The sequence below is a fragment of the Danio rerio genome, chromosome 5 (genome assembly GCF_049306965.1).
Source record: "Danio rerio strain Tuebingen ecotype United States chromosome 5, GRCz12tu, whole genome shotgun sequence".
Classification (NCBI taxonomy): Eukaryota; Metazoa; Chordata; class Actinopteri; order Cypriniformes; family Danionidae; genus Danio; species Danio rerio.
Window position 1 is genome coordinate 55,895,160 of NC_133180.1, and position 25,202 is coordinate 55,920,361.

A 25,202-nucleotide genomic window follows, 5' to 3' on the forward strand; every position below is an offset into this window, starting at 1 on the left:
GGTTCAATTCCCTTAGATATGTTATTCATTTATGTTATTTAGAGGTATTAATGCATTGTCTTTTGATATTACTAAATCTTATGTTGGCAAATTTTGTTTTACAGTAAATATAAAGAGTAATGATAAAGCTATTCATACCCTTTTTAAAAAATAAATCATTACTGTACCTTATATCTAATTGTATTGGATGTCTTTATTAAAGGATGAATTAAAGGAAAGTGTGCCTGTTATCACAGAAATATCATGTTAGAAATAAAATTAAAGAAATATCCTATAAACTTATCCACAGGTTTTATCCAGCAAAGCATTATTTGCAAACATTTAAAAGTGGGATTAATGTAAACTGTATTTCTGTATTAAATATGAGGAGATGGTTTTACACTTATTTTGACATTGTACATAGTCAGCTTCTGGGGTGAGGTGCAAAAATGTAATAATAACAATTATTTTGTGTTCAAAACGTCTTCATCATTATGGAAAAATGTACATGTGGGCTTTACTTGATTATACTAATCTAGAGGAAAATAGTTTTATATATTTAATTTGCTTATGTTGTTAACAAAATTGTACATTCATAAATGTAGATTTACTAATAAGAAACCAAATTGTAAGGTATTGATGACTGAAATATGCTTGTATAATACTAGTATCAGAGACTCTCTAAACAAGAAAGCCTGACCCACTTTAAAAATGTGTGAACTCTACAATGTATTTAATTATTACATATGTTATATTACATTTTGTATATTTGTATTTTATTTATAATTACCCCCTGGAATGTGTATGTTTGTTTTGTAAAATGTTATTTGCTCTTCTACAAATAAATAATAAAAATTATTTATTTATTTTTATTATTTTTGTAGGAGCTAACATATGTTTCCAGACTTGAGAAAACCTTTCGAGCATTAAACAACCTATAATTTATACATACATACATATTATAATATTAAACAATCTATAATTTTACTCTGAATAAAAAGGAAGAAGGGGGTTAGAACAGTTAACAGACGGGACTACTGACACAAAACTAATCCTGCTGAATGTTAAATAGCCTAGTTAATCTTGCTTACGAATGACTTGAATGAGCAGATCTTAGGCTGTTGGCTGCGTACCATACTGTAACCTAAAGTTGCAAACGCTTTGTGTAAGACACATTTTCTGCACAAATATTGCAAATCAGTATCATCTTTTAAATTCTGTTTTATTTAGACTACGTCAGTTTTACACATTCACCGAACAACGTTTTCCTGTCCAAATTATGGCAAAGTTGACAGTAAGAAAGTCATCCGCTGCCCTGAGGCTGTCTCTGCGACTCCTAGCGAAACCGGAAACAACGATTTGTTACTTCGAAGGGCGCTTCCATTGTTTAATTTCGCTGTGAAAAAGGTCTATTAAACTGTAATTAAATTATCTGTTTTTTACAGATCTGTCTTTGGGGTGATGAAATATTCAACATAGGCTCATGGGAAAAATCATGTGGTGTGGTAATAACAATAATCTAAATTAGCAATAATCTATATATAGAACTGAAAAGTTACATTTTAATTAGCCTATTTTATTTAAACTGTAGCTAGGGTTTGACAGACCATCTCTTGGTTTCTTTTTTTTTAATTTTGGAAAAGCTGGAATGTGAGCTTTTTAGCAATTTAAGAAGCAGCCAAATGCAAGTGTTTGTCAATCATGCTAGTGCTTTGCTAGTGTTAGCTAATCATCATCAGCATGACAAATGTTTACCCTGTGCCTAAAATACAAATGAAGGTAAACCTAATGAGATGATAAGCATGTGTGTTTTGGTATCAGATTAGGAAATTCAAAATTTGAGTCGATCCATGCTCTTGTGTACTGTGAATTTCTCAGTGAGCAGAAAGCTTAGTAGCCTACACTGGAGCTGGTATTTGTCTTTATTTTCAGATGCAGACGGGTCGCTAATCAGTCCACGCAGGCTGCTATATAATCACTCACTTCAGGCTTGTAATTGCATGAGAACAGCTGAAAGTGGGTGGACAGCGCACAAGAACAGCATTGAGGCTAACGTCTCTATTGTTGGAAGAAGCTATCTGTTTCATGACGTTGTTTTTATTTTAATTTTTTTGCAGTCTGTTGGGGTTGAAAGGGGGGAGGTGTATCGCAATCAAGGCCCAGCCACTAGCGATGCAAGTTGCATGGCATTTGATCTTTTAATTTCATGGCACCATCCAGGAATAAGAAAAGTTCAAAATGTATCTATTCAGTGACAGTTTCATAAAAAAATGAACATTTTATGTCTCAAATGATATTATTTTCAAACACAGACTAATAGTTTTACTTTGTGTGCTCACATACATAAGTATTAAAGTAAGTGGACTAAAAAGTGCAGTGTGAACCCGTTTTTGCATAATTTCAGCCCTGATAGTTGCTGACAGGTTTTGTGAAATTTCCAATAAATGCCTGAAATCATTGCTTGTTCACAAGAGTGACAGTCACACTGTGTGAATTATCAAAGACATTTGCAGAGAAAATCGCAGATGTGTCGCCAATGCCTGTGAAATATTTGGCATGCTGACTATCTGGACCTGTCAGCGATTCATAATCATGCTAAGTGAAAAGAGTTCCGACTCCTTCTCTCACTGCTTTGCATTTGGAAGAGCTCATCCCTATGCCCTAATCCCTTCTGAGGGTTTACTCTCCGAGTTGACTGCTTTAAAGAGATGAAGGGTGTAGGGGTATAAAAAAGCTATTTTTTTGGAATGCACTTCTACATCATCTGAAGTTCAAGTAGGTGTGCCTTCGTGTGCCTTGTTTTGTCTACTAGTTGACACATGTTAAAATATGAGATTATAAGCAGGTTGTACACCTTATTACAATTATTATCATTTATGTGGATGGACGCATATATTTCATTATATATATGAGCAATATCACACGAGTAGCAGTGTGCTATGGCTGTATATCAGCAGTGGTGGGAGGCGTGCGTTGGCACGAGGCCACAGGCCGGGTTCCTTAGCGCCCTACCAGTGCTGATATACAGCCTTAGCACACTGCTACTCATGTGATATTGCGTTTATACAACAGTTCGACGGCACAATCTTGTATATAAAAAAGAATATCAAACACAGAGAGTCTAAAACCCTTTTGTATTTGGAACTACTATCTTCCCCCATTCATTCACATCTGCAGCTGACGTCAGAACAGCAGAAGCCGTTACTAATTCACCAACGTCACTTTATAGCTAGTGTTTGTATGATTCTCTATAGTGTAATGTGAAGCAGCACTTCTGGTGTGCGACCCCCTTAAGGAGATGACAAAACAGCAAATTTTGCTCACATTTTAAGATTATAAGGCTGAACGTGACATGAAATGCCATCCGTCTACAGAGATTTCTCACCAGGCTGCTGTTTTGTTTGCGATAAGAAGGGACAAGGCTGATTCCAGCTTCTTATTTGCAGCTTCTTATTGACTCTATTTGGTCCACCTTAAAAACCACAAGGCTTCCGTTTTTTTACCTTTTTATTTGCGCTCAAGAGAACACACTGAGCAAAGGCTTATTATGTGGTTCTGGCGCCATCTTGTGGATAGACAACGTCAACCATCTTTGGCCGCCGCCGAGCTCTCAGAAATTGTATATATATATTTTAAAGCAGGCACTATTCTTACAAATAAACTGCATAGTTGCAATCTAAACAGCTACATTTTTGACAAAAAAAAACATGACAAAATATTTTTTTGACAAAAAGTACATTTTGTTGTCCAACAACAGTAATATTTGTCAAACTGTAGCCTGCTTGCTGTATGTGGACGGAGTAATACACAGAGGTGCAGGGTGAAGAGGCCCTTGTGTGATGTTACTGGCAAAATATCACACAGCTATTAGCCAAGAACCAGACAGAACTGTTGTATAAATATAGAGATGGGTTGCGGCTGGAAGGGCATGCGCTGCGTAAAAACTTGCTAGAAAAAAATATAATATATTTATATTATCCCCCTTAATTATTCACCCCCTGTTGATTTTTTTTTTTATCAAACAAAACTAAAGTACATGCACAAAACAACATGATTATATAGAGCAAATAAACAAATGTAAATATTGTCTTGCTTGCTTATTAAGCGTTGTGATTGATTGGCGGAGAAAACTCGCTCTGCAGACAAGCTCGTATCTGGAACCACAAGTAATGTTATTGTTGTGACAGCCGAGAGAAGAGATAAAACGTTACCTATAGCGAACATCCAGCAGGTCAAAGGGGCCACAGAGAGTGAAGAGAGAGAGCTTACAGCTTTCATATTTCTCCTACCGGGCTCTTATGTACTTTCATGTCAGTGAAAGACTGTCCAGCAAACTCAAAAGCAGTGAATGTGCACAGTTATCTGCTTTTTAAGTAGTTGTTGTGTTTTAAATACTCACGGTCTCCTCCCTTGCCATAGTAAGCTACCGCCATAAAGTAATGCATATGTGATAAATGATGTCATTACATAATAACCGGTTATGATTATTACTGAAGCACTACCGAATTCTCCACAGCGATGCAGACGAAAATCGAATAAACAATTAATTTTGACACCCCTAATTTATAACTTACATAAATATTACAGCGTCACAGTGGTGAGTGGGTAGCACAGTCACTTCACAGCAAGAAGGTTGCTGGTTGGGTCAGTTGGCAGTTCAAGTTCAAAAACATGTGGTATAGGTGAATTGAATAAGCTAAATTGGCCATAGTGTATGTGTATGAATGAGAGTGTATAAGTGTTTTCCAGTGTTGGGTTGTGACTGGAAGGGCACCCGCTGCGTAAAACATATGCTGGATAAGTTGGTGGTTTATTCCACTGTGGCGACCCCTGATTAATAAAGGGACTAAGCCAAAAGAAAATTAATGAATGAATAAATAATACAGTAGTTTCCTACAGTAAAATGCTATACACACATTTAGAAGTCAAACTGAGCATTCAGTTTTCATCATTCAGTTGATGTGATAACAAACAGCTTCCTTTCACAAAATCATTCATTCCGAAAGGTTTTGAAACGATACTTCAATATGGTGGTCATGTTTGTTTTCACTCTGAAGTGCCCTTCGGAGGGTGATATATTCCATTTGGAACACACCGTCTGTCTTTTTGGAAGCTTTTTGATGTTTAGTCTGAGATGTACTGCGACAGGGTACCAGACTTGTGCAGGGACATTTAATGCGCAATCCTGGGCTATTTTCTTATCACTTCTCATGCGTTTGAGTTTGAGCGCAAGACAAAGTTGTCAGCCATTTTTTTTATAGTAAAGTCACACAATGTGAACACAGCAACTAGATACTGCCCCAGATAGTCATACAGTGTGAAAACAATGGTGATTGGACGATTTGGAAAATCATGCAGTGTAAACTCAGCATTAAATGGCCATATCACCCTGCAGCCCAACACCGGTTACTCACTGAAGCTTAGCATATCTGAGCCTGGTAAGTAGCTGGATGGAAGACCACATGGGAAAACTAGGTTGCTGTTGGAAGTGGTGTAAGAGAGGCTAGCAAGGGGCGCTTAACCTGTGGTCTGTATGAGTTCTAATGCCCTAATAAAAGTGAGGGGGACACTATACTGTCAGTGGGCGACGTCTTTTGGATGAGATGCTAAACCGAGGTCCTGACTCTCTGTGGTCATTAAAAATCCCATGGCACTTCTCGTAAAGAGCAGAGGTGTAACCCCGGGGTCCAAGCCAAAGTCCCTCAATCAGCCCTTACGATCATGGCCTCCCAATCATCCCCATCCACTAAATTGGCTCTATCACTATCTCTTCACTCTACCAATAGCTGGTGTGTGGTGAGTGCCAATCCTGTGGCTGCCGTTACATAATCTAAGAGGACACATTACATTAAATGTGGCCAAAATAACGACACCTAGAAATTAGCATTTTATGACTCACAAATTTTAAATAATATTTTACTGAAAAAGAAAGCCGCATAAATATTAAATGATCTGGTAGTGTAAATGTTAACAGTAAATGTACATTTTGGGTGAACTATCCCTTTAAAAATGTAGTCACTATTTACATACCATTAAGTAATTACAAACCATTATGAGTTTCATTCTTATGTTAAACATAACAGAGGATATTCTAAAGTGAGTTAATGATGACAGAACTTTCATTTTTGGATGAACTGTCATGTTAAGCTGCCCCTAAAAGATAAAATGTACCAAATGTTAAGTCACATAGAAATTTAATGGATGAACTCGAAGGGAGTTCATCCATCAAATTTTCATTTATGTAAAACTCCTGGCCAAATTCCCTCTCGGGCTTTAACCATCATGGTCTCCCAGTGTCCCAATCATCCCCATCCACTGAATTGGCAGTATCACTGTCTCTCAACTCCACCAATAGCTGGTGTGTGGTGAGCGCACTGGCGACATTGTCCTGTGGCTGCCGTTTCATCATCCAAGCGGTGGTGGTGTGAAGAGATCCCCCTCATGATTGTGAAGCGCTTTGGGTGTATGGCCATTTACAATAATGCACTATATAAACACACATTATACATTACATTACAAAACTGTATAAAACTGTTCATTTAAATAAAACGTTAGAATAAAACAATGTACTTAAAAATGGACTTGATTGAAGAAGGCATTTAATTTGAAAATACTAATGCAGTGTTACATGATTCCCTTTTTGCAAATGACCTATGCAACGTCGTAATACAAAAAAGTTGAGCTCATTCTACTTTTACTTGAGTTTAATCCTAAGAAAAAGGCTCTCAGAAGAGTTCAAACTTAATAGAAATACATCAGATCAGATCAGATACCGTTGACTCGCCGAGTGGAGTTATTTCCAAGATAATGTGAATGGCACTCGGCAGATAGAGACCTTACAGCTGGCCCTTCTATTGCCTATTATAGGTCAACGAGGGTTCGGATAAGGACAAAGCCTAAGTGACAAGTCCCTGTCATTCAAAGTGACAGGACCGCAATCAGTCCTGCCATACAAAAGTAAGGGCAGAATAAATTGCATAGGGGTGGAGGTGGAAAACACAGACATGCTCTTAAATATCATGTCAGGCTTTACACGAGCTCTTCAATCAATGTAGCATCCTGCTAATACCTTCAGCCACTGTGAGCCATAACTTAAATTCCCAGCAGGGCTCAGACTGGACTTAAGATCAGACTCTAATTACAGCTGCTGCACTGACCCCATTTTCATATTCAAGACTCAAGGAACAGTAACATTTATGGATCTTATAATGCTGCTACTTGCTTTGCAAAAATAGTAAAGTGGTGCTACTGTGGGATATCAGAAGGCAAAAAGTGCTGAAAAATGCTGTTCCTCACAATCGGGACATGAAGTAAACATATAGTTCTAACAAATTTTATTGGATTTAACATAAAACAATTAGGGTATCCCCAAAAACCTCACCAATTGTGTTGTTTGACCTCAGGTTTTAGTAGTTTGAACAAACAACAAACATAACTTTTTAAGTGTATGTACAATGAATTTAAGATGATACTTTAGATAAGGACGTTATAAGCATTTGGTCATGTTGACAGCTTTCTAAATACAGTCATGACCATTGTTATGAAACTATAACAATGATCATGACTGTATTTAGACAGCTTTCAACATGACCAAATCAAATTTGTGTGTGCACCATAAAAAAAAAAAAACTAATTCTATCAGTCAGTTACTTCCAATGTATTTTTTGTAATCACATTGGTTTCATGTGGTCTCTGGGTCGCTGGTTCGAACCTCACGTTTTTGTGTAGAGTTTGTATGTTCTCCCTGCGTTCACGTGGGTTTCCTCCAGGTGCTCCGGTTTCCCCCACAGTCCAAAGACATGCGGTACAGGTGAATTGGGTAGGCTAAATTGTCCCAAGTGTATGAGTGTGTGTGTGAATGTGTGTGGATGTTTCCCATATGGGTTGTGGCTGGAAGGGCATCCGCTGCGTAAAAACTTGCTGGATAAGTTGGCGGTTCATTCCACTGTGGTGACCCCGGATTATTAAAGGGACTAAGCCGACAAAAAAAATGAATGAATGAATGAATGAATGAATAAATGAATGAATGAATGGTTTCATGTGCTTTAGAAAACCATTATCCAAAGATTTTTTATGCGCAATAATGCACAAGATGTTGTAAATCATTTTATTTACTTATTTTATATATTTAACACATATTTGTATTTGTTTAGTTTAGTTTAGTTTAGTTTAGTTTAGTTTAGTTTAACAATAAGTACACTTAATTTGTATTTATTTAAAATTATAAAATTTTATGAATTTTAATTAAAAGTAACTACTAAATAACTACTAAACATATTAACATTAGTCAAACATAATTGAAATGTCAATTAATAATAATAATAATAATAATAATAATAATAATATCATGAAATAAATGCATGTGTGCACTTATTCACAAAACAGCCCTGGTCAGATCACACTAATTTGTCACGATTTTAACAGGATTTCCTTGCTGTATGGGGGTGTTGTGGGGATTCAAAAATGACAAATGGGCGTTGTGACAGATTCAATAATTTCTTCTTGTGTAGTGTGGTATAGTTTCTGACAACCGATGACATGTCTGCAATGCCTCACATCACCATAGCAGAAAGTCTAGCATGTTTAATTTTTTGCTCGTTCTTCACAATGAGTTGTGACACTGATCATGTGGGTGACACTGTGCAATAGGAGCAGATAATTTGCTTGTTCATAATGCTTATTCAAATTTGTCATTAATAGTGCAAACAGTTTAATATAGGCTTCTCTGAAACTGTAAATATTTTATTTAGACTAAAGGATTATTTTATTTATAAACCAACACAATCTCACAGCAATTCGTGATCTGGCATATATATAGGACTTGTTTTGAAGCACTTCACCTCAAATGTTATCCGTTATTCTTCTTTATCTAGACATCTGACCAACAAAAGATACATTAAAACTAAGTTAAAATATAAAAAATGAAATATATTTCAAAAAGATATTTTTTCCAAGAAAAATATACGAATTATATTTTTGTTTCTGCCCCCCATCACAGGTGTATGATTTGCTTCGCTCTGAGGAAAATAAGGATTTAATGAATGCTTCACTGTGATGGTATCACAAATCTCAGATACATATTTCCAATTTTTTAAATATGTCATTATTTTAAAGATTATGTCCTGAGCATCTGATTTTTCCTTGCTGCTGCTTATGTACTTTCATTTCATCACACTCGTGGTGAGTTCAAGCGAGGGATTGTTTAATGAGAAACCCATGGCAGGAAAATAAACATTTAAAATTTAAAGAAAGTATCTTAATATTAAAAGGGAATCATAAGTTTAATCCTGTCCATGTCTTAAAAAATGTAGCTATTTGTTGTCTGCAAGCATCAGTGTTTATTAAGATTGAAATAAGATTAAAAACAATTGAGATAAGAAATATTGTTATAGCAACACTTGTGACTGCTTGGGGAAATAACACTTGTCATAGACTAATTATGAAGGAACGTGTAGTCTGGCACATTTATTGACCATGACAAGTCAAGATTTTATCACAATTGTATTTTTTTTTTTTTAATCGCATAATCTGACATGGTGACTTTTAAACGACAATAATAATAATGTGATCTGACTAAGTTTCATATATTCCTTTAAGGTACATATTTTTTCCTAACAAACTATTTCCACAATCAACTATTCATCTGTAATTCATAAATGCTGCATTTAAGAAGTTTCACTACATTTTTAAAACTTCCGTTTATATTAACTCCATATAAAAAAAAAAGATCAAATCTTAAAAGCCTTATTAACCTTGACACACGATCATGAGACTATTCTTAACAAGGCTTTTTATATATGCTTCATATTTCCCATGCTCATCACAGAAGACATTCATTTTTAACATATTGAATAAATCAATAGATCGAGACAGAAAGACCATCTGTCCGTTCAGGACATCAGGCCGTTGATCCTATGGCATGACCTTATGGTCAACACTAAACTCACCATGGATCAAAGAGGATCAGCAGCAGAACAAACGGTGTGTGGCTGTAGAAGTCAACAGTTACAGTGCAAAGTGCACCGGCTCACATGTTATTTCTGTCTCTGAAACCAAAATCTGAGAGGGAGGGCAGAGCATCCCGACTCACCAGCACATTCAGACATGCTGCCAGAGCTATTTTAATTCCTTCTATGCTCCAGCAGAAGAACCAATGAGATTGGGATATGACTGCACATGAAACACTCCTTATGATTGGCTTTCAAATGTTTTTGAAATGTTGGTGTAGAATTTGAACTGACTGATTTGCAGTGTGTGTCCACTGCTGGAGAAGTGATTTTTAGGCCAACTAGAAAACCTAATGTATGAAACCATATGAGGGATTTATATAATTCGCTTTTAGGATGAGAAGGATTTTGTACCATTACACCATCCACACGAAAATATATGGACGATATAATGAAAGTGTAGACAGGCTATGTACTTACTTCAGCAGAAGTAGATTTGCTACTGTCTGTCTATTGATGATTTCTGGAATATTGGGCCATTATTAACTCAGTATAAGGTTGCACAGCAGTGACCAATTGGAGTGCATGCTGCTCTCCACAGGGAAAGTGAACTAATCCATTTCTGTCTGAGGGAACATGTTTAATAGCAGTCTCAAGCAGGTTGGTCCTGTGCACAATCAACTCTCTTGAGCACAAAAGGTTCTTGTTAATTCAGCTTAATGCATCAAATTATATAAGTTCTATATTATTTATAAGATTTATTGTGGACCAAAAACTATTTCCACCTTGAATTGAGATTAACTCTCTTATAGGATGTATTTCCCTTATGCTTACAGTCCCTTTATTTATACTCAAAGCACCTTCCAGTGAATAATTGTCAAAAGAAGCATATAAATAACCTTTATAATTCTTCTATTATGCAATTTTAAAAGAACAGTTCAACTAAAAATTTAAATTAATTCTGTCAATAATGACTTGACCTTGTGTAGTTAAATCTCCAGAGACCTACATTCACCTTTGGAGTATTAAGACAATTTTTTAAGATTCATTTTTGGCATTTTTGACTTTATTTAACAAGACAGTAGGTTGAAAGAAAGTGAGGATCCGGAAAGGTCCATGAACTGGGATTCGAACTCAGGACACCCATACCATAAGACGAATTATTAACCACTGGGCTATCATGCTGACATTCAATTGCTCTTTGATCTTCCATTGACAACAATGGTTCCAATTTGTTGAAAGTCCAGAAAGGTACAAAAATCAATGTCAAAACCATCTATCTGTCTACAGTAGTTAAATTGGAATATTATTAAGCCACTTTTGTGCACACATAAAACAAAAACAACAATTTTTTATGAATGCGCAGCTTATACGCACACTGAAGAGAAGAAACTGGTGAATTAAGTCATTATTTTTGTTAAATATGCACACAAATTCACATAGCTTTATAATATTCCTACAGACATATGGTATGTTTTGAGGACTTTTTTTGTTGGGGGGGGGGTCTAGACTTTGGATAAGTTAGGACCATTGCTGTACGTAGAGGATGAGGAAGGAAGGATTTAATCCAAGGGTGCTTTCACACCTGTGAATCGATTCAGTTCCGGATTAAAATTGTTACAATGTTTATTGTTGTTGTTGTGTGAGTTAACTCTTCTCACATTAGTCAGAGTTTCATGGTTTGTTTTGCATAGTCCTGCTCAGCTGTCTTGCGTCCTTATTTTAATTTATGGCAATGAGCAATAAGACATTATGAGCAGAAAGTTGCACTTTATTTTTGAATGGTGACACCCACAGACAAAATCAGAGGTAAGACTCTCATATAGAGCCCTTGGCTTGACTGCAGTTCGGTCAATGTTGCTGACAGATAAACAGCTCTCATTAATAGTATGTTTTAATAGCATACTTTCACTTTTGTGTTTTACATGAAACACACATTCACCGGTAGGAATGACATCCCGCCCTACTCATAACTCTCTCTTCATATAGCCATATATGCCTATTACATATCTATAATACACTGTGATATAGTGTACTGATTCCTCACTACAATCGATCCGCTCCAGAGTCCATTTCAATCCATTTCCATTTCCGTTGTTATTCATTTTACAGCTTCAGTAATTATAATAGGAGTAGTTGTAAAGTGCAAGCTAGAATAAATGTACTGACAATAAATGCAGCTGTTTGATTTTAACCAAAATCAGTATTTGAGGATCAAAGTGGAAATGCTTCTTCAGCCACCAATGAAGACCACAGGCTGGCACTTTGAAAATTGTGTTACTGCTTAATGTAGCTCAGTTATGAAAGCGAAAGTGAAATTACTGATGACTCATTTTTGCAGTTTAGAAGCAATTCTTTCTTTCCTTTAGTGAAAAATAATGTCATTAGTTGAGCATTTTTTTCTTTCAAACTTTTGCAGACCTTTCGTATTTACAAATTGCTTTATTACACACTGAATATATTACACTGAAAAAAGATGTCTGCAAAATGGTAGCGAACAGTTTATATGTGTTGAATTTAAATTCATTTGTGGATTTTCTTTTTGGCCTAGGTTTTTTATTAATCTGGGGTTGCCACAGCGGAATGAACCAACTTAACCCGTATATGTTTTATGCAGCGGATGCCCTTCCAGCTGCAACCCATCACTGGGAAACCCACACACACTCATTCACACGCATACACTACAGACAATTTAGCCTACCCAATTCACCAGTACTGCATGTCTTTGGACTTGTGGGGGCAAACTGGAGCATGCACCGGAGGAAACCCCACGCAAACACAGGGAAAACATGCAAACTCCACAAAGAAATGCCAACTGACCAAGCCAAGGCTTGAACCAGCGACCTTCTTGCTGTGAGATGATCATGCTACTCACTGCGCCAACGTGACTCCCCCTTAATTTAGTAATGTCCAACTTAATTTGTTTGTTTAAATACAACCCAAATAAATTGTTTACAACTGCTTAACATAAAAAATGTAGTAAATCATAATAATCATAATTTTTTTTCAGTGTAGTAAAACAAACAAACTACTTTCATAGAGATATTTATAATGAACAATCCAAGGCTCTTTGGGGAACCATAGATGCCAGTAAATGAGCAAATATCCATCCACATCAGTAAAAAAAGCACCAGGTTACCTTCGATCCATCCAAGCTGATGATTCTGTACACGTTCCTGGTACTGTCGTAGAAGTAAGATACAGTGACCGCATGTTTGCTGGTGGGCATCCAGTTTTTCTTAGTGCTGGGGTCTATCTGGAAGACGTGTGCCCGGGTGCTGTAGATGGGCTGCTCCCTGAAAGGCAGGAAGAAAAAGTGGTGAACCTCTTTGTGCCTGAGCACAGTCGTCTCTCCGACTCCACCGGGTGCACTGGAACGTCCCGGCAGACGGATCACCATTTCTTCATCCTCCATCTTGCAGCTGGCCACCACTGCTTGAGCCCAGGTAGAAACCTGGGTCCTGCCTAACCAGTCAGACACATTGGTACACTGCTACAAGCACAAGGCGACCATTCAACGCCCCGCTGATATGGAAATGCCAGCTGTTTAGCTGGGGCCATGTGGGATGGACACTAAATATAGTCAGGGACGCATTACTCCCACCCCTACTGACTTGATCTTTGCTGTTGAAAGTGCGTCCACACACACGTTGGACCACACTAAGAGTTTTTAGAGCTCTTCTCCCACACACTCTGGTTTGATCTGACAATCTCATATAGATGAATGTATCATATATATAAGATCAACTACAAAAACAACTCTTTGCGATTTAGATTTGTTTGGTCTGAGACACTTTGTGTGTGGCGTGAAAAAACATTCCAGGCAAGTTTTCAATTTCAAAAATGACACCAAGGTGGACAGTTCACACGCACAAAAAATGACATGATCTTTTGTTTACCCTCATGTAGTTCTCAACATAGGTTCATTCTGAAAACGTAGCCCTATATACAATTCTGGAAAACGCAAATTATGTAGCCAGAAGTACGTATTGCTGCATTTCATCTTTAAAACGAATGCTACGAGGCAGTATGATGCCTTTCCTTTTTGAGGTTACCAGCTGACCGATTACCTCTGTATGGATGGCTTTCCCGCTGTTACCAGCTGGTCTAGTTGCTCGTAGCATATGGACTTGCAATGCAGAGAGGAGTTGACTGTGATGATGGGTGTGATGAAGTCTGGTAAAGAACAATTCAAGAAAGGAGGTAAGATGAAATCAGAAGCCAAAAAATAATGCAAATAAGTAAATAAAAGTGAGAATCTGGTAAAATGGGGTAAAAATCTGAAAAGTTTTTTCTTGTTGTGGACTGCTTTTTAAAACTGTCTATTGGGTTTAGGGAAGAGGGTGGTTGGGTCAATCGGTGCTTTTGAAAACACTATTGATTGGGTTTAGGGAAGGGGGTGGGTGAGTCAATCTGTGCTTTTGAATGCACATGCGAGAGAAATTTAAGACACAGTGGCCTCTGTTGGATTCGCAAAAACAAAGACTGTAAAAAAAACAAAGCTCCTGGAACGTATTTGGCGCTCTCCAGAATTTTATATAGTGGTACGTTTTCAGAATGCGACTGGTTTGGTCGTTCCAAACTATTTTAACAGATTTTCTTAGTTTTATTTATCAGTTGTTTTTTTGTGGGGTCGGTGGGATGCAAATAAACACTGAATGCTAATAACTTTTATTGTATAACACCAAAAATTAAACATAATGTTTTCTTGCAAATGTCTGATCATAGAGAGTCATGCAGCTTTGAAACTGCATAAATGGCATGAGGATGTTTATTTTTTAGGAAAAAAGGATGGATTATCCCTTTAAAGAGACCTATTATGCCCATTTGTACAAGATGTATAATATGTCTCTGCTGTCTCTAGACTGTGTATGTGAAAATACATCTCAAAATACCCCAGCAATTAATGTTTTATAGCTCTCTAAATCTCTCCTTTTAGGCTTTAATCCGAATTGTGGCATTTCGCTATAAATTCAAATTAAACTGTGCTCCCATCACTCTTTTTAAAAGAGGGCAGGGCTGCAAATGTGTCTGCATAGTCCAGATTTAATATCAAGACTAACATCCTATGCCAATGAGGGAAAGATGGTTATTAATGTGCAGGGCTTTCCCCCACTGATTACATTTACAAAAGTAGAATGTCACTCAAAGTGTTTATTGCATTATAAAAGTGTTAGTGTGTGTGTGTGCTTATTTTTTTTTATTTTTAAATTATAAATACATAATTTTTGACCATTAGAAGGTGGTTATATTCCTAGACTGTTGCCACACAATTGTGCTTGTGATTTTTTCATAATAGTTCCCATTTAAGGAATTAATCGTCCTGGAGGTCATTCACGGCTAAAAAGATTTTTGTGAATATTATTCTTACCTTGGGCAAAAGAAGAAGAAGAAGAAGAAAAACAGAAAATCATATGAACCACAATAGCTGTTGAATAATAGGCAATCATCACTGACGAGAACAAAAGAACACTGCAAACCCAGTCAGATTGGCCGTCTCGCTCTGAACTTTTCTCGTTCTCCTCAACACAATTACACATTTACCCACTTTTCAACGAATACCTACAGTACTTGTCATCAGTAATTCATCAGCAATTATCACAGAGCCAAGGCTGAGCAGTAAAACTTTTCAAAAAGATTCAATTTGTGTGAGTTCATGCAAGGTAGCCTACTGCTAACTAACATTGAACTGTTTTCAGCATTGAAAGGTCAGCAATAGAAGATTTTTTTTGAGTAAAAATGAATATCTGTCTATTATTAATAAATAACTTCAATTGCATTAAGTGCTCTTGCCATATTTATTTTAGCAAGTGGATTTTTTTAACTGAACATGTTTTCAAGCAGTAAGCGATGCAGGGAAAAAAACTGTACATTTGAAATTTATGTGGCATTTGAAATTTATATTCAGTGTGTGGGTTTACTGATTCATTAGACAGATGGGTACATGACTAGAAGAATAACAAGACCACAGTGTTTTAGGATTTCAATCATGATTTAAAATGAAATTTCAGTTTGTGACATCAGGATGTTTTTTGACTGTTTTGCACAATTAAAATAACTGGAAGTGCCTACTGAGCATTTACCCCCAATAAAGTTAAATGACTAGCTTACTTACAAATTCAGCAGCCACTATAGGTAAAAATCTAAAACAATAATAAAGACAGTGTGTTTAAACTATGATAATAATTTTTATTTATATGTCAGTTTGTAACATCAGGACATTTTCTAACTGTTTTTGCACCAATACAATGACTTCACACAGCCATTAGTGTACTGATTAGTCACTCTAGGTCAATAAATTATTATTATTTTTTGAAGTGTTTATTCATTTATTAATTATCCTTCGGCTTAACCCCTTTATTTATCAGGGGTCGCCAAAGCAGAATGAACCACCAACTTACCCAGCATATTTTTTACACAGCAGATTCCCTTCCATCTACAACCCAGTACTGGGAAACATCCAAACACACTCAGACAAACTCATACACTACGGCCAATTTAGTTTATTTAATTCAACTATAGCAATGTCTTTGGACTGTGGGGGAAAACGAAGCACCTAGACGAAACCCACGTGAACTCTACACAGAAACGCCAACTGACCCAGCCGGAACTCGAACCAGCAACCATCTTGCTGTGAGGCAACATCCAAAAACGCTATTAACACATTAATGAGTTAGCTGCTGCAAGTAAATGAAACAATAAGAATTTCGCTGTCTATGATTTCAATTATAATTTAAAATTATATTTTAGTTCCCACCATCAGGAAATTTTTGGGATGTTCTACACTTCTAAAATAACTAAAGAAGATATTCATGGTACACCCATTGTTATATTAAAGTAAGGTGCATAACACACTATCAAGTCTTTATCCCTTATATATTGTTGAGGATGTTTTTTCCACTCTGGAGTAAATTTTAATTTGGAAATAACCTTTTCTGTGTTTCAGCCAGCAGAATAATTGTTGGTGAAAAATCTTATTATGATAAATATATTTTGAGACTCAACGACACACTCTGGAAAAATTGACTATAAGAGATAAATATTATGATGTTAATCAACACCAGTCCTGACCGAAACTACTAAATATATATATTTTTAAATTTACAGGAATTTAATTGATAAATTAATAAACAATGTCACTGATTTGGTGAGAAAAAGACACAAAATGACATATTTTCAATATAAAAAGTAATTGTGGACTGGATTTTTGATGCATTGCTTTTGACTGATTTTAATTTCTTCTCACTAATTTACTGTAGGTGGCTGTCGTTGCCCCATTGACTTCCTTAATAACCACTTTTTGTTTTTTTATTAAAGCCATAACTCCATATAATCATGCATTTTAGATTGCTGGTGATTTTTGGGAAGAGGTCAAATTTGTATTTGTTTACTGTTGATTATCAGTTGGCACCATTAATCCTTTAAATAGGCCTGTGCAAACAAAGGTCTAGTTTTTGCACGTTATAAAGAGTATAACAGCAAATTAAAGTGTGTGTATGTGTGTGCGAGTGACCTTTGTGCACTAATCTTAATGTTTCTGAGAAAATCAAAATATGAATCTCAGCTCTCAGAACTACATGGAGTAAACAAATACAAAGACTGTGTATTTATGCACCATCAGATGTGGTTATAATGGAAGTCAGTGGGGCAAAAACAGCCACCACCGGTAAATAAACTGAAAATCTAACATTGCCTCAAAGCCAATGTTGTTACTTATCAGCTAATTTCAGTGTGGTTTGAAATCATTAGTGAAAGTCCAAATACTAAAAAGCAAATTATATATATATATATATATATATATATATATATATATATATATATATATATATATATATATATATATATATATATATCCTAAATATTTTACTTCTTTTTTATGTGTAAAGATATTTGCGTATTGCTTTACATCTTGTGAGTATTAAGCAGTGTGTAAGCGAGGCGCACAACTAACAAACTCAGCGCTGGACAATAGACCAGCTTTGTTCTGGTCTATTGAAAAATCTATTATAGTTTCTCAAAATATTAACACACCAGCAATGGGCCTCAGAACGCCTTCCTTTATAGACAATAATGCCTATGGGCGCACATATGAGCGCAACTGCATTTGCTATTTGAACGGCATGGCGCAAAATGTCAAAACGACTCTTGCGCCAAGCTGAAACTAGGAAACAACAATTGCGTCGAGCCTTGCGCCATGTGTATGATAGGGCTGTTGGTCTCAGTTTAATTTTAAATATCTTGATATTTTAGCCTTTACCTCATTATTAGCTATAGGTGCCATATTGTACTCCACATGAAATTGGATCCCTCTCCACTGGAGAAGATCCCTCTAACTATATAAGGCTTGCAGATGCCATGATTTTACTAAAATTGGAAAAGGTTAGATGTAGGGAGAAGTAATTTAACTTCTTTATGTACTTTAGGTCTCTTAACATCCTGCCTTCTAATTAGATGCACTATTCCTCTTATTAACTCATAATTATACTTATATATTTATTTTGAATTATTATTATTTGTATGTTGTTTAATTTTACATTTTGACTTTTGGCAATATTTCTTAATATATAATGTCTGAATGTCAGTTTTGAGATGTTTTAAGTACATTTTCTGAACCCTTAGTACTTGTTTCTATTTGACTACTTTATTTAATTATACAAAAAGATAACAACGAGTAACAATTTGTTTTGTAATAGTGTTGGTTTTCTCAATTAAAAATTTGATCATAAAAAAGTGAAAAAGTAATATTTGGCCTCAAAATCCAAATCCACCCCCAGAGGAAAGCCCAACACATTAATACCTGCTCACTGGCCCTTTCCCAACATGCTTCTCTAAAAGCAACTCGCCTCAAATCAATGTCAAAGGGCATCTATCTGCACTACTGTATACTGAGCCCTTCCATACCATTCCCATACCCCATGCTCCTCTGACCCAATTCCACAGATAACACCCTTTAAATCCCAGAGAGAATCTCAATCAATCCCAATATACACTAATGTTCCATCCTGCTTATTTAAACATGGAATCAGAAGTGGGAAATATAATGGGGGAAGGGGACAGGATCCCAAACAGAGACACAGACGGTTTGCTGCTCCAATTCCCAGGATAATTAATCACTGTATTCAATTACATTAGCGTACTTCTAATCAGCTGCTGCTGGGCTCGTGTGCAAGAATGAGAGAGAAAAAATACAAGAATTAAGAGGAAGAAAAAGGCTCAGGAAAGAGCCTGATCTGCAGAGCACCAAGAAGTGCTTACACTGCACCGTGGAGGCAGAAGATCTCTGAAGAGCATCAAAGGCTCGTTGCATAATTACCATTTTGATTTGATTAAAATTCAGTCGTACTCACTATATATGGGTGCTTTGCATGATATCACATGCTTCTTGGTCAACAGGATCACAACCATGTAAGATACATGACTTTTATATTGTACTAGCAATCTATTAGATGAGTATACTTGAATTTGTACCATTTTCACAAAGAAAGAGAAAGAGGGAGAGAGAAAGAGGGTGTGTGTGTGTGTGTGTGTGTGTGTGTGTGTGTGTGTGTGCGTGTGTGTGTGTGTAAATGGCCCAAACATACTTTTAGCATTTGAATAAAACATTCAAGACTTTTAAATTAATATACACATCCAAAGAGAACAAGTACAGGAAATGAATTAAAGGTTTCCTTAGGGAACGAATGAATCAATAATTTAACTGGAACAAGTCTACTGCCACATTAGTGATGCTGACTTGAAAACTCTATGGATGTTTCCTTTCTAATACCTTTGAATAAGAAATCTAAAAGTCCATGTTTGAAATTATTATTATTAAAAATGAGTATAATACAAATTCTCAATTTATTACTTATCGAGACAAAAAGATTCTGTAAAAAGATTAAGAAACAATAATCAAATACATATTTTACAGAAATCAACATATATGAGTACAGCACTCTCAAATCTCTCTGTTAAATTCATATTTTCTATAGCAGTGGTTCTAAAACTATTTTCACCAAGCACCACCTCAGAAAAAAATGTCTCTCCAAGTACCACCATAATCAACAGTATTGAAATAATGTAGCGTAGTTGGCCAAATTAAGCAGCTATAGCTCTGCACAGTTCGAAAACCAGGCAGAGTCATACTTATTCAACGAAATTATATTCCATACAAAATATGAAGCCGATCAGTCGGTTTTCATCACGTGACTCGGAGTGCAGCATTCTGAAAAGTTAAGATGTTTTCAACTAAGCACGCCTGGAATACGCAAGCGCGTCGCGCTGCAGTTCTTACTCATTTTGCTAGCCTGTGGGTCAAATTTTGGCACTGAAGTGACCGAGATGTAACAAGAGAATATGCTCATTTTTCAAAATAAAAGATTTTTCAAAATAAATGATTGTTCAGACTCAGATTGTAAATAAAACGGAAATTCATGATTTTTTGTGCGGCCAGCTACTAATTGATCTATAGACTGGTGCCGGTCTGTGGCCCGGGGGTTGAGGAACACTGTTCTAGCATATACACGTACCACTGTTTGAGAACCACTGTTCCATTGGATGTTACACCAAATTAATGTTATGGAAAACAAATGTTAAAAATATGAAAAATCAAGAGTACAAAAAATGTTGTAGTTTCTCATTAATTTTATTTTTTTGCAATGTTTCGCTTGAATTTAAATATATGATCTGTTTCTAAAAATGTTTGCTGACTAAAATATTATTTTTAATTATTTATATGGTTAATAAATCTGTTTTGTTCAAATGCACCAAAATTTATTCGCTATATTCTACGGTGGCCAAGAGAGCTTAACATGCTGCAATTTAAGAAAACACATGCAATTACAAAAAACGTCAGCAAAAAAAAAAAAAATGCGCTGAATTTTCACACAAACAATTAATAAAATGAGTTGCGTTTTCTCGCAATGCAAACAATTTACGATTTTGTTCTGCATTATTTCACTATGCAATTTACAAAATCACGCTGCATTTTCTCACAACGCAAACAATTTACGAAAATACACTGATTTTTCTCACAACACTTTCAAATAGCATGGGACACAATGGAAATGTTTTAAGGACACCCTAAGGCCCTGTTCACATTAATGCGTTTAGTTTCAAAACGCATAAGTTTTGCTATCCGTCCACACTACGCTGGAGTTCTCGAGCGCCGAAAGCGGATCGTTTTAAAAACACTGGAGAGGTCGTTTTTATTCTGAAACGCTGCTGGTCAATCTCAGTGTGGATGAGGAAAAACGGAGACATCTGAAAACGGAGGCGTGACTGCTAAGATTCGCTACCTGATTGGGGCTTTTGCATCATTGCGTATCCTTTCCTTATTCGTCAAGCCCCTATCACATGACTATAACACATGGCTTTAACGCTAATGGAAGACAGTACTGTAAACAACAACATGGGCACAGAAATGGGAGCGTTGTTTGCACTATTGTCTGTTTTAGGTGCCATTGTTCAGATATTCATTTGTTACGCTTAGTAACAACTCGACCTCATCGTCTGTCCACAAAAATACCACTCTTGCTTTCTTTGCCATCGTGTTTAATGTTCAACCGGCGTTTGTTGACTAACAGTGACCAAATGCCGAGCGAGACGCATGCTTTCTGTTTATACTAGAACGCGCATGCCCAGAGTGCGTGAATGGTCACGTGATATATGTTTTTGGTGGCGTAGTGTGGACAGAGATATGTTCAGAGACGTTAGGTGAAACGCTAGTGTGGACGTGGAACGTTTTTGATCTAAAACGCCGTTTTAAAACTAAAACGCATTAGTGTAAACGGGGCCTAAAACAGGGGTGTCCACACTCGGCCCTGGAGGGCCGTTGTCCTGGAGAGTTTAGCTCAAACCCTAATCAAACACACCTGAACCAGCTAATCAAGCTCTTAAGCTGCGGTCACACTGGGCTTTTCCTCCCATAGACTTCCATTGATACGCATGCGAATGCGTCAGACAGGAAACGCTATGGTTTAAATGCCCAATATGCTTGTTTAATCCCGCCCCTTTTTGCAGCGCCATATGACAGAATTTCACACACACAAACTCTAGTGTGACTGTAGCTTTACTAGATATACTAGAAACTTCCGGGCAGGTGTGTTGAATCAAGTAGGAGCTAACATCAGCAGGACACCGGCCCTCCAGGAATGACTTTGGATACCCCTGCCCTAAAGCATGATTCTATTTAGGTTATGGTTATTAAGACTTATAAATACTAAAGACACGGCAAAAACAAACAAAAAACTCACCTTTCAAAGATCGCCTACAACTTCACTGAGCAATAGTCATGGCACAGTGGCATCCGTCACGTTTTTGGGTTTCCTTGAAATATTTCCGGAGTCTTACGTTCTTTTAATGTTATGAGAAAATGTAGTGCGTTTTCGGAAATTGTTTGCACTGTGTGAAATGCAGCTTGTTTTATTTATTTGTTTTCACTGTGTGCTGTCAAACAGATAAAGACCTTTTCTTAATTTGCTGGTGTTTTTGTAATTGCATGTGTTTTCTTAAATAGCACGTTAAGCTCTCTCAGGCACCATGATATTCACTGAGAAACAGATAAAAATATTCATTTTCAAAATGGAGTGTACTCATTAATGCTGAGCACTGTATGTGTAAAACTAAATGTTTATGTTTTTTATTCTACAAAGTTTTGATAACATTTGCTCCAAATTTCCTGTAAAAATATGGCCATTTACTGTCTTTAATTTTAGAAAATAACAAATGTTTTTTCTTGTAGTTGTAGACTGAATATCAGAGATATACCACCAAAAATTGTTCAACTTTCCTAACGTCTGGTGTCAAAACGCTGGTATATAGTGTTGTCTAAGGATTTATAATAATACATTTGATCAGAATATAATCTTTACACTTGCTTCAAAGAGTAAAATACACCATACATAATATTCAATCAACTAGAAACTGCTTTTCATAACTCGGATGGCTTTTAATTTTTTTTCCATTTCATGTTTTGTTAAATTATGTTTTAAATGTCAATTGCTCACACAGTGACAATTGCTCACACAATTTTCACACTGTGATTTTAGAAAATAAAAATAAAAACCAGATTCATTCCAGAACATTTCTCTTAAGAAAATCTACAAGAAATTTGCCAAAAATTTCATTGCTTAGTTTGAACAGACTGATCATACGATCCAGTGGATTCATCAGAATCAAATGTATCTTGAAGATGAGAGTGTACAATATTAAATGTAAGTGCACATATAGTCAATTATATAAGGAATCAAAAGCAGCTATAGCACTATATTAACATCAACGCACAAGGGAGATGATTTCACACCACCCACCTTCAGCAACCCACCACAGTCCAGAGCTGGCAGTTTATTTCATCCTGTCCTTACATTAACATCTGTCCAAACACCACAAAAGAAGATGAAACTTCAGCCATACTTCAAGTTTGAGTAATCTAAACCAATGTATTCAGGTAGTAAATATATATGGGCAAGAAAGTGTTGTCAGTCTTGACCTTACAACAATAATCCGATATACGCAAATTTAGCAAAATAAATAAACCTCTAAAGCACCATTTATGATAAATGTATTTAATTAATGACCCCAAAAGCCCCATAAAGACCTAACATGGCTGTTCAGTAACATTAGAAAGCAAACTACATAATAATCAAATACTTAATAGCGTGTGATAAATTAAACTGCATGGCTCAGTTGAGTAGGAAGTGGGAATGATTTTCTCCAGAGTAATATAATCCTGAACAACCCTTGAATCTTTCCACGGTTATAGTTTAATTAAAAACAAAGAACAGGAGCCGTAAAGTAATTCAAGGTTTTGATTGTTATTATGAAAGAAAACTCTGTGCCATAGTAAGAAGATCAAACCTTGTGAAATAACACCTTTTGTAATGAAAAGATCATGACTTAAACATCCAGATCATCTCAAGAACATATTTTGAGTCTGATTTTTATATTTACCTAAGATTTTATGTCATAAAGACTTGATTATTAAATCTAGGAACAAAACCCTTTAAGTTTGAATAACTGTGTATAGGGTCACCTTTAGTTAAAATCCATATTTCAAGCAAACCTCCAGCTGAGCGTTGGAAATTCCACTAACGTGTACAGATATATCAGATGTCGTTGCCAATACTGCTTCTAAAATTGTATTGATGAGGATGTGCCATGCAGCGGTGCTCTGTTGAAATGTAGATTACATAAGCATGACGAGATTAAAGGCCTTTGGCACTGCAGCACATCAATATGTGAAATAAGCTAATGTTTTTTTCCCATTTAGAGTACGTTTTAGTCATAATACTTATAAATAATACTTCAAAATAATACCATAGATCATACACAGTTGACTAATAAGCCGTGGCCTCAGTGGACAAAAAATACTCACCCCAGTCAATGAACATTGCAAAAAAAGTATACACATGCATAGGCTATGTATATAGGCTGTGTGTATGTATATATGCATATGTATGTATGTATATATATATATATATATATATATATATATATATATATATAAATATATATATATATATATATATATATATATATATATATATATATATATATATATATATATATATATAAACATACAGCACATAAATATATTCACGCCATAAATACAGTATCATTTCAACAATTCAGTATACATTCCTGTGCCCACAATAAAGGACACTATGGCCTTAATGAACGTGAGTAACTGCTTTACATTCTGTCCTCATAAGACCGGTGATAAAACGATTAGCGCGGCCAATTTCCAACAGTACGTTTTGTGCTATTCACGGGCAACTTACCCCATGTTGCTGTTGTTTTTCCCTCCTGAGACGAGATAGGATTTGTTGATCAGCGAGTTTGTTCTTCCAGCTGAATGAAGCGGCTCTGGATGCGGTCGGTCACATTATGAGCAGCGGCATTCTGCGTCTCTCGTTACGCGCTCTGTATGTAGGCTGTCAGATTCACTGAATGGATCCCACGGCGAATTGCCCACTAATACTGCCCAATTTCAGCTGCTTTGGCACACGACGGGCTCACCTCGCATCTCTGCGGTGTGAATATTGTATTCGTTGAAGAGCGTGAGGTAACGGTGGCGCAGGGGTGAATAACGAGCCGCTGCCTCTCTCTCGGTGGGCGTGTGGCTCTAAAGATGAATCTACTGTCAGTCGATGGTCAAAACACATACCACACAATATCCTACAACAACGCCCCCTGGCACGCTCTTCCCCCATTAAATTACACTTGCCGATTTTTCATTGTAAGTTATCGTAATAATTCACATTCATAATTAGCTATTATCACCATAAATTTGATGAA

The 25,202-nt window shown here is 36.2% G+C and overlaps 1 protein-coding gene across 5 annotated transcripts in view; it reads right to left on the reverse strand.

Moving 5' to 3' along the window:
• The window catches only part of homer1b (homer scaffold protein 1b), a 61,241-nt gene extending 36,197 nt beyond the window's left edge, over positions 1–25,044 (reverse strand). For 2 of the 5 annotated variants that reach the window (NM_001002496.4, XM_073950126.1), the window contains 1 exon segment: positions 13,066–13,467. In NM_001002496.4, coding sequence (NP_001002496.3) covers positions 13,066–13,341 — 276 coding nt within the window. In that variant the 5' untranslated portion in view covers positions 13,342–13,467. 5 annotated transcript variants of the gene reach the window in all.
• Between the last annotated feature and the right edge of the window lie 158 nt (positions 25,045–25,202).